The sequence below is a fragment of the Diadema antillarum genome, unplaced genomic scaffold (genome assembly GCF_040938485.1).
Source record: "Diadema antillarum isolate AM-2024a unplaced genomic scaffold, OU_Dant_1.0 seq00001042_RagTag, whole genome shotgun sequence".
Classification (NCBI taxonomy): Eukaryota; Metazoa; Echinodermata; class Echinoidea; order Diadematoida; family Diadematidae; genus Diadema; species Diadema antillarum.
The window spans coordinates 1,767,329-1,778,438 of record NW_027271873.1 but is presented as its reverse complement, the minus strand read 5'-3'; the positions used below and the strand labels follow the sequence as shown (position 1 = coordinate 1,778,438).

The 11,110-nt window shown below is 38.2% G+C and overlaps 1 protein-coding gene across 1 annotated transcript; it reads left to right on the top strand.

The window, feature by feature from the left end:
- The first annotated feature begins 1,351 nt into the window (after positions 1-1,351).
- Positions 1,352-9,376, top strand: LOC139743052 (small ribosomal subunit protein uS15). The gene is made up of 6 exons (XM_071653562.1): positions 1,352-1,389; positions 3,642-3,690; positions 5,098-5,176; positions 6,211-6,380; positions 7,755-7,855; positions 9,273-9,376. The coding sequence occupies exons 1-6, from the start codon at positions 1,367-1,369 to the stop codon at positions 9,304-9,306; spliced, it is 456 nt and encodes a 151-aa protein (XP_071509663.1). The 5' UTR covers positions 1,352-1,366; the 3' UTR covers positions 9,307-9,376.
- The last annotated feature ends 1,734 nt before the right edge of the window (positions 9,377-11,110 follow it).

Below are 11,110 nucleotides of genomic sequence, written 5' to 3'. Positions count from 1 at the left end.
GATTTTCATGAGTAGATGTATAGATGAATTAACATGCAAGTGAGAATTAGGGCCTACACATACAATAGACACTATCTAGGAGTCTCAAATGGGGGGGGGGGGGGGGGGGGGGGGGCAACCTGCACGATATAATGTCTTATTTGGATTTTAACCTAGAATAGTCCCCCTCCCCCCCCCCCCCCCCAAAAAAAAAAATGAAATAAATAAATGAATAAATAAATAAATAAAAATACAAAATAAAACAAAAACAAAAAACTAGGAAAGATGCGATATACATACTAAACTTAAAATTTAACACACAGGGCCTAAGTAATATCACAGTCTGATCATAGCAATGAAAATTTTAAATTGTTTATGAATGCGTAAACCAAGGAATTTAAAGTACCTGGTAACCTTCTGTTTATAGACAGGAATCTTAATTGGGTACATGTATGATGTATGTTAAAAACTTAAAACAAAAAAAATTATGATTACCGGTACTGAAAGTCAGTATTCTTTGGATACACAAATGTCTTGAACAGTACATCGTTCACACTGATGAATCTATTACATTGTATTGGAAATGTCGACTTTAGGGGTACCGTACCATAGGTAGGGCCTATTATGAAGAGTTTGTTCGAATGCCAAACTGGCTTAAGCACAATTGTCAAACATTTTAAAGCTATAGTTCATTCTGAAAGCAAATACAGTTCTTTTCAGTTGTACTAGTGGTTTTGATGTATAGCAGGGGATGTTCTTGAAGCTATGTTTAATAATGACATCCCATACTTTTTTGTCATTTATTTATTTTGTTTGTTTGTGTGTGTGTGTGTTTTAGCATGTTTGATCCCAAATATTTCAAATTTAAATAAGAAAAAGGTTTAGCCAACAAGCTCTATTTCTATTATCTGAAATAGGCAAAATCACATGCGTGGGCGGTCCGCGGATTGGTCAATGATGTAGCAAAAAGGAAAAACAAACAACATAAACAAACACAAAGAAAAGGTACGATAAATACTAAACTTCAATCATAGGCCTGGTTTACTACTAGATACAGCACTGCAATCACAGTACTGGGCCCCGTCTTATAAAGCCTTCAAATCAATCACAAGTCCCCAAATCAATCGCAACTTGCATTGAAGCTCACATGAAACTTGTGATTGATTTCTATCACAAGTCTTTATAAGACAGGCCCCTGGACGATCATATCCGCCCGATGCGCTTAGCTACAATGTCCTCCATCCAAAGAGATTTTTCTCCTCCCCACCACTGGGGAAAATCTCTTTGGTTCCATCATTCGGTGGTTCCATCCAACTTTGAGGATATACCGCCATCTGCGTTCGAAGTTTGCCAATGCCGTCTCGACCTTTTCACCAAGTTCGCCATCATGGGTCGCATGCACGCTCCCGGGTTAGTGAGCAAAAATGCTGTAACATTTGATCTTCTCTTCACGAATCATCACTTTCATGTCCATGATTAAAAAATATTCGTAACAAGAAATCATGTTTTGGGCGTTTAACGAATGTAAAATCATGAATCCGAGAGAAAATGGGCAGACAGTACCGGTACATTATCATTGTAACAGCTATGATGTGGATAATTATGCATGTGCTACTCTCCATTGGATCGCAGTGCAGTACTCGGTAGACAACTACACGCTTCCTGTGTGTGTGTACTGTGATGCGTACCGCACACGTTCTAAAGTGCTACACGGGTGTCGATGCCAGTTAGGTTACGGTTGTGATTGTGTAGATCTTACGTTGAGTGTGTGTTTCATGAAGATCCGACTCAGTGACTGAAAAATGAATGAATTAGTGTAGAACAGAAATGTTCCTACTACAATCCTAGTGTAAATTTAAATCAAAAGATCGCAGCAGCGTACACTGAGAGTAGCGAGTGCAGTGGTGTGCTCCAAACCAAAAGTCCAACAGCAAATCACTTTTTTCCCCTCCCCTGTTGCTAGAAAAAGTGTGTGTGTGTGTGTGTGTGAAGGGGAGAGGGGGCAAGCTAACGTTAGCACTCATCTGCCATCCAAAAATACCAATGTAGGCAATACCAGGGCTGCCAACTCTCCTGCATTTTGGTCCTTTCTCACTCTAAAACTTTATTTCATTTGCATGCATTTCTATTGATCTCGCTCATTTTGACTCCTAAATTATACTATTGCGATTGGCCTATGGGAGTCTCACTCTCAACTACGAACTAGTTTCCAGTGTTGGCAGCCCTGCAATACCTGCAAAGATGAATTTAGACACCGATCTCATTTGTGACGTAGACTGCTCAAGAATCTATTGTTATTTATGTTGACGTGCTGAAGAACATTTTTTCCTTTTTTTTTTTTTTTTTCAAATTAGACCCCATTTTTTTCTTGTTATTTCCTTTGTTTTACCAAAACATGCACCTGGTGTGCTCCTCACCCCCCCCCCCCCCCCCCCCCCCGATCCGCCACTGGATATGACATGCGCACTGCCACTGCTATTAATTCTCATTGAGTTTCAACCAGATCTGAGTATTTCAATAAAAAGGAGGGAAGAGTTATACAAAGTGCAAGTCAACATTAAAAAAAAAACATAGAAAAACATTAGGGTGTCGATGTGTTGGACACCCACACATTTTAATGCGCAATGGTAGATTAGTATGTAAAGTTCAAGAAACAAAATGGCCAAACTACATGTATTTCATTTACCTTTATAGATAGAGGTTGAAATAATTGAAGCACGGGAAATATGGGGAACTTTATGGAAGGATAAACATGGCAGATCATAGTATTTAAGAGTCATTGAATGTTTGCATCTTTCTCCTTGATAATTCCATATCTTGAAATGCATGTTGTGAAGACCAAGGAAATACAGACCTACTACTGTGCATACACATGACAGCTTCTTGTTGACTAGTAGAACCAAGAAAATTATGATTTCTTTGTAAACACATTTGGAAAATCAGAAAACATTCATTTGAGATATGACTGATCATGAAATGTCAGAATTGTCACTTATCTTGCCGCACCTTTAGTGCTGGTTTGTTTTTCTTTCCTTGAGAGGAAAAAAAGAACCTTCCGTGCAACTGATTGACAAATTGCCCTACATCGACGTAAATAAGCACTGAATTGATCAGTGTCTTAGTAGCAGCCATGATAAAAAAATCATGGGCGTACATACTCGAGCAGGATTTGAACCTGTTCGAATCCTGCTCGAGTATGTACGCCCATGATTTTTTTTTTTTTATCATGGCTACTACTAAGACACTGATCAATTCAGTGCTTATTTACGTCGATGTAGGGCAATTTGTCAATCAGTTGCAATGAAAACATCTCGACGGAAGAAAATCATGAATTTGAAGAACCTTCCTGTCCCCCGCTCTTCACTTTTTACCCTGCGTACAACCTCCATATGTTGCTTCCCTCCACAATTCGCCTCCTTCTAGGCTCTTCTTCTGCCAAACTACGATCCGAATAAGGACTACATACGCATGGTGTTACTGCAAACCTTTTTCCCTCAAGAACCTTCCTGTTGATGGTTGTAGCCATAAGATTTCATTGTGTTGCAGATTTAGGTGACCATATGTCGAGTGAAGATTGATATTTAGGAAGGTTTTCCCCTATATTCCCTTTTACATTCCTTGATTTTCAACAAGTTTGTTTATCTTTCGCTTTTGCCACACAGAAAGGGTATTTCCCAGTCAGCTCTGCCATACAGGCGAAGTGTGCCAACAGTAAGTACTTTCAGTATTTTGTGATATTGTTACATGCAATGACAGAGGTATACATGCACTTTCAAAAGAGTATCCACAGATAATATGAAACACTATTTATCTGCATTAGGATTTGAAGCAGGCTTTGGTTTATGGTCCTAGGAATTATTACATGTCATAAATACACTGTACCTTTGTGGTTGGTATTCTGCTTGTAACAAGATGCATCCAAGATAGAGTGCTCAATAGATTGGGGAAACATTGTAGACATGTAGCTTTTGAACCCTATTTGCCCGAGGTCACCAAATGATAACCATTTTAGAAATCTGGTGGCCCAACAACAACTTTTGGTGGCCCTGGGCTATGGTTTATGTTGAGCCCTAGGATTTGTGACAGGCATGCCACATGCGCAGTTAACTTTTAAAGGACAAGTTCACCTTCATAAACATAGGGATTGAGAGAATGCAGCAATATTAGTAGAACACATCAGTGAAAGTTTTAGGAAAATTGGACAATCAATGCAAAAGTTATGAATTTTTAAAATTTGTGTGTTGGAACCGCTGGATGAGGAGACTACTACAGCTTGTGGTTTTATATGCGTACAACAGTATAAAGAAAATGTAAAGAAAATTCAACACATTTTCACTTTTTTCGCATAATAAAAGAACACTTGACTTGCCTCTTTCTAAATAACATAACATATGTCGGTAACGAGTCGAGGGAATGTGTACTTTTTTCAAAAGATGAAATTTTGTGAAATTCTCTCTATATTTTCCTTATATTGTTGTACGCATGTGACATCTAAGTTATTCATACACTGCAGTAGTCTTCTCATCCAGTGGTTACTGCACAAAAACTTCAAAAATTCATAACTTTTGAACGGATTGTCCGATTTTCCTCAAACTGTCAATGATGTGTTCTACTAATATTGCCACATTCTCTCAATCCTTATGTTTATGAAGGTGAACTTGTCCTTTAAGTAAACAAAATTGATGAAATGAATAGAATTGCAAATAGCAATTGAGCCAAATGAGATGCATGAGTACCTGTATAGGGAATGTTGTGATCATGTACAATGTGGTAATTAAATGCTGTATTACAGTGGTATACAAATATACCAACACCCACACCATCATCATGAAGTTTCATATTTCTGATCTTCTGAATGGGCATGTTCTGATAATTTTTACTCATTTGTTGCTTTTGTTTGGCTGTCCTTGGCTTGTCCATAAGTTCTATTTCTGCTTACTGAAGGCACATGGGGGGTCTTGTTGAGTTTTGGCATCCTTAATGATGCAACGATTAGAGAAATGTTGTTTTGACCAACCTCGGGGTAATGCAAGGTATAAAATGTGATTTGTGGAACACATTACAGATTTGTATAGCATAATATGTATAACATCTCCCTGCTCTGTCTGTTCATTCTAGTGGCTGAAACTGTCCTCCGATGACGTGAAAGAGCACATCTACAAAATGGCCAAGAAGGGCCTGACTCCATCACAGATTGGTGAGTGCTTCAGCTCATTGCTCGAATAACATGTAATAGCGATGTGACCGAAATGCCTAATACGATTACATGGTGTTATTGGAACAGCTATCTTACATGGTCACAAGGGAAGCACTGAAGTGCTTGCAGTAACAAAGCTACCAGGGGACCAACAACATGTGTACACTCCCTACCCTGGCAATGACAAAAGAGTTCTTTGCCTCTAGAAGGGCAAACTGCTGCTGCCAGAGGACTTGAACCTGGGACCTCATGATTGAGAGTCCTTGGTCTGAACCACTGAGCCACAGTGGTGTTTCTGATGCAATTATTATTTCCCTACACAAGAGCAATTATAGTTCAGCAGTTTTATAGAACATGCTGCTCTGTCCCACCTTAATGTACCAGGGCCATTGTGATTTATTTTGGATACTTCTTCAGTAGAACACAATGTCATGTGACGACTGTACACACAGGCTGTGAATTGTTAGGTCAATTGTTATGTAGGGGTATTTCAAAGGCAGCAAAAAAAAAAAAAAGTAAGATAAAAAGTTGGTTGGTTTTTTGAAAAAATTAGACACTGAGTCAAGTTTGACCCAAGTTTACTGGTAATGTTGAGTGTCAATATTCCCAAACCCCTTTCCCCTGTCAATACCAACAAACTGTTTTGCACATTTGGGCCAAGAGCTCAGAATCTCTCACGTTTTTCTTCAAATGTGAATAGATAGTTTACAAATACCTCAGATGATTTACATACAGGCATTGGAGACTGATTACTGTATAAACTGTTATTTTTGCGTACAGATATTTTCGCGGATGAGCAGGTCACAGACACTTTCACGAGATGTTGTTTTCGCGAAGTGACACTGAGGCTATTGTAAATGCACTATTAGCATAGCGCATGGCGACATTTTCGTGTTGTGTTAAATTCGCAGTCCAATAGTCATTTGCGAAATTTGCGAAAATTAAACCCTCGCGAAAATAACAGCATAAGAGTAGTCAAAAGAAACAATGCTTGATCGATCACTGACTTTGAACTCTCCTCTTGCATGAACTAGGCGTGATGCTGCGTGACTCCTACGGTGTTGCCCAGGTTCGCTTCGTCACAGGGAACAAGATCCTGCGCATCCTCAAGGCCAAAGGTCTGGCCCCCACCCTTCCAGAGGACCTCTACTCCCTCATCAAGAAGGCCGTCGCTGTCCGCAAGCATCTGGAGAGGAACCGCAAGGTGAGATGTTGGTCTTGGTTTAGCCAAGGCTCGACATCGGCAGTCTGGCCCTATGACCCAGGGCTACTAGAAATTGATTTAAGTCTACCACTTCATGAGAAATAATATCTTTTGGTAGCCCATTTGGACCACCAAAAAGATATCTGTTGGACAGCATAATTTCTCCAAGTATTTTGCACAAAATTTAGTGTTAAAGCGAGCCCCACCTGCTCACAAATTGCATATTCTGATAGCTTTTTATTTGGTTGGATTTTGATATTTGCTTCATAGGCAAATGAGGAAGTTTCATATACAGTACATATGTGACCCACCACAACAAAAGGATCCTAAAGTCGCTGATGGCTGAGCCAAGGAAATCGAGTTTGAAGTCAGATCATAAAAATCGCTCAAAACGATCAGATTTCTGTTTTTGGCATAATGTTGTAGTCTAATGTATCGTCTATCATCTGCCGAAATTGCCACTTTCATTGACAGATCTCATCCACGCAATGAGACATGCACTGATCCTTTACAATAACATGCAAATTTGGAAAAAGTGCAATTTGTCATTGTTGTCTTTTGAGTTCATGTGCTCAGTCATGCATTGCATTTGTCAACATAATTAGGTATCAGTAGAAAGAGGAAGAGTTCTCGTTTCCTCACAACCAACATTGCGCTCTCCATAGCTGACAATTATAAAATTGTAGCCCTCCCAAGTTGGATTATCTTTTTTTCTTTTTTTTGATACGCACTGCATAGATTGGAATAGAATTTGATGGGTAGGAAAGAGAAAGACAGAAAAATTGAATTTTTGGCTGCATTTGGAAAGATTAAAAGGTCTTTTTTAATCACTTGTAAAATTTAGAACTCTTGTAATGCAATTCCTCCCACTAGTCACCCCATTTATGCAGTAAGTATCAAAACAAGTATGCCAACCTTATTGCTTCATTCTTATGTTTTCTGTGTAGATGTTGAAGTACATGTCTTTCCTCCCTTTGAATGAGGGCAGTAACTACAAGAACAGATTGTGGCTTGTGAATATGACCTCTATTATGTTTTCTCCCCTGCGTGATTAGTGTGGTTTTAAAGTTTTTCCCTGAGGAATGAAGTGAAATGTAGGTGACTCCTGTTAAAAAGAACTTCTTGGGATCAGCAGTTTTCTTCTGTTATGTCTAAATCTCTTTTTAACCAAGCATTGAATTATGAAAAGAGGTATAAATAATTTTGTGAATTGAATTTTTACTTCTTTGTAATAAGACTATTATTATAATCATGTTTGTCATAATGGGGATGCATAGTAAAAAAAATAATACCAGAATGGGGGAAAAGAAAAGAAAAAAGCCACTCCTGACTTGTTCTGTCTCTCACACTCTTCTCCCTTCTCTGGCCCCCCAGGACAAGGACTCCAAGTTCCGCCTCATCCTGATCGAGAGCAGGATACACCGCTTGGCCCGCTACTACAAGACCAAGAGGATCCTACCACCCAACTGGAAATAGTAAGCAAACACCGCATTATAATGGTTCCACTGCGTTTAATAAAGAGATATTGTGCACCTTGTGAAATCAATGTGAACAGGACCAGAGAAAATCTGTTGACTAGGGTGAATGCAGAGTTACACAGAACTCAACAAGATAACAAAAGAATAGAACTAGAACAGGGAAATTTGGGGCTTTCTTTCTCAACCTACAGTAAGTGATTTGTTAACTTGTGCAATGTTGACTTATGCAAAATTTACTATATCGCATAGAATATATATGGGAGGTTGTCCTCAATCTTGTGAACTTGCACGGTGTATCTCCTCTGGCACTGCTTTCTCTGTTCAATTTTTTTTTTCTGTGTTTTTTTTTTTTCCAATTTTACACCTTTGAAAATAGAAACAAGACACATAAGAAAGAAAAAGTACACCCCACCTCACAAGGAAGAGAGAAATAAAGGGATCCCTTGAAGTCATGTTTATGTTTGCTCTCTCCTTTCCTGAAGGCACAGACAATTTGACAAACTTTTACATGAGAAATACGCCTTCACTGCTTACACTACATGTGTCTATGATTATCGCTGCATTTGATAAGTCAAGCAGGAAATGATTTTCCTGGTATCGCATAGCAATTTGCTATGCTTTTTGGTATGATTGCTATACAAAGTGTCATTTACCCAGCAGTTTTATCACTAATATAGACTTGTAAACCATTTTGTTCAACTAAAATTGCTATTCAATTTCGAGAAGGAAAATAATTACCTGGTCCAGTATAATTGGTGTAATCTTCTGCCAATTATTTGTGCAATTACAAGAACCATGAGGTGTCCTTAAGCTGTAATGTATTCATAACATTTAAAGAAAAAATAAACATAGCATTGAAAGTGGAAGCTCTGCTGCTTGTTCATCCACCTTAAGTCATTGAGAACCAGCTGACTTTGCTATTTAACACACATTTCCCATAGACACCTGCCAGAGGGTACTCAGGATTTGGCTTCAGTGGGTTAAAGGTCCTGTTCACCTTTGGGAGCAGTGATTTGAAAAATTTTCAAGATAGCACATTTAATGCATATGTGTAGGTCTGTCGTATCACAAAACATCCTGCCATGTAAAATTTTTGCAATAAAGCCTAAAATATAAGGAGATATCTGTATTTTTCTCAAACCATAACTGTAGATGGTTTAGTCTGAAAACATTTTTATTAGAACTATTGTTCACATTTTGTGTCTTTAACAATACTTAACTTCAAATGGTAAATTATGCCGTTAATGCTTGCTTCCAGCTGTTTTTCAATCACTGTTCTAATGTTCATGGTTGTAGTAATTTTAGCTCTGTTATGTAAATTGTGAACTCAGTAGGAGATGTCATTGACAAGATATTTAATTGGACACTCATTGGGATTTCTATTTTCCCCTGATCTTTTCTCTCATATTCACAGCGAATCATCGAACGCAGCTGCCCTGCTGGCCTGAAGTGGGTTGATATCGCCTCTGTAGGTTATGGCAATGTACAAATAAACTAGAAGCTCCACTGGTAAAGCAAGTTCACTTTGTACTTAGTCTTCTTTCCAGTCTTTTGCTTCAAGTGATTATATGATGCGAGGAAGGCATTTTCTGTGCCAGTGTGTTGCGAGTTGATTCAAACTACTGTATACGCCATATATTAAGTGAGTCTAATTTTTTGCAAATCGGGAATTCCCGACAATTTCGCGATAGGGGAGTACAGTAATGAACGAAAAAATGTACAGTGCACTTCCATTGTAATGAACACGGCTGTAACAAAATTGCGGCTACAACGAAGTAAAAATTCGGGCCCGCAAAATTATCCACTCTTTGTTCTTTATAGTTTATTTGTTCGGTGATAACGAACGTTTGATACATTGTACAACGAAAGAAACTTTGCCGGTCCCGAGGACTTTGTTGTAACAGGAGTCCACTGTACGTGTGCATGTCGCATTCATGTCGAGATCAGAGTTAGAATTTTTGCGTACATGTAGGCCTACTGCTAAATTTGCGAATACCACCAGACTTGAGAAATTCATGAAAAATGAAAACCACGCGAAATATGTGGCGTATATATGCAGTAATATTAGTGGGAGTTAATGAATGATGAGATAAAAATGATGTCATTGTGTGTGGTGATGGTATGCAGACTGTTCTCTTGAATAATGAAAATCATGTAATGATACACAGTAGTACAGCATGTTTTTGACTTGTGTGTGTGCTTGTGTTTGTTTGTATTCAGTGGTGTTGTAAGCTGTGTATCAAGTACATCAGGGTCAATTTAGTCAAATGGCGAACATATTGTTGGGTTGTGTTGAGTGGTTTTGCGTTGATTATGAAATCAAAAACTGTATTAATTTTTGCTGCAGGCAGTGTACTGCTTTAAGATGTTCACAAAATATTGATTTGTTGGGCAACATATTTGAGCGGTTTACCTTCATGAACATTAAAGAGATTGCATAGTTTTGGTTGAGACCTAATTTCAGGTTTCTAAAATTTTTGGTGAGATAATGAGAAACCTCTTATGAAATATGAAAGAGCATGTAATTCCATGAGGAATTCAATGTTTATTTGATGAAAAATGGTTTTGAAATGGCTGAGATATCCAAAAAAGAGCGATTTTAATAAAGTGTGGGACACACCCTTTATAACGATTGCTTTGTTCTACTTTTTTTTGTGTGTGGATGTTTCAGTCATTCCACACCCCATTTTCATCAAATAAACTTTGAATTCCTCGTAAAATGGTATGTTCTGTACTATTTCATAAGTGTTTTCTTGGTTTCTCGCAAAAAGTTAAAAGCCCAATTCTCATCTCCACCAATACTGAACCATCCCATTAAAGATGTTCACAAAATATTGATTTATTGGGCAACATATTTGAGCGGTTTACCTTTTTGAGCATATGTGACCGTGCATCACAAAACAAACAAAAAGTCGCACCCCTTGATTTTACGTGAAGACTCAAAACAGGTGAAATGGGTCAACTAAGTCAATCTTGAGTTTTTCATATTTTCTGAAAGAGCTATCTTTCTTCTACATTATTCTTTAGTTTGGGATCATAACACGAATGGGAAAGTGTGGTTTCTGCAGTTTTTCTACAACCCCTGTTTGGGGGAGAGTACACCTGTAGAATGATCAGGTACATGTAATAGAGGCCCCTTTTCATTTCTTGAAATCCTTTGTACACTCTTCACTTTCAAGTCTAACAACTTTTCAAAGGATAACGCTACTGCTTTGAAATTTGGCAGTAATCATGGACAGAATGTATCAATAG

Coding starts and splice junctions, on each gene's coding strand:
- LOC139743052 (XM_071653562.1), top strand. CDS start 1,367: ATGGGTCGCATGCACGCTCCCGG. Junction 5,177..6,210: donor CCTGACTCCATCACAGATTG/GTGAGTGCTTCA, acceptor TGCATGAACTAG/GCGTGATGCTGCGTGACTCC. Junction 6,381..7,754: donor ATCTGGAGAGGAACCGCAAG/GTGAGATGTTGG, acceptor CTGGCCCCCCAG/GACAAGGACTCCAAGTTCCG.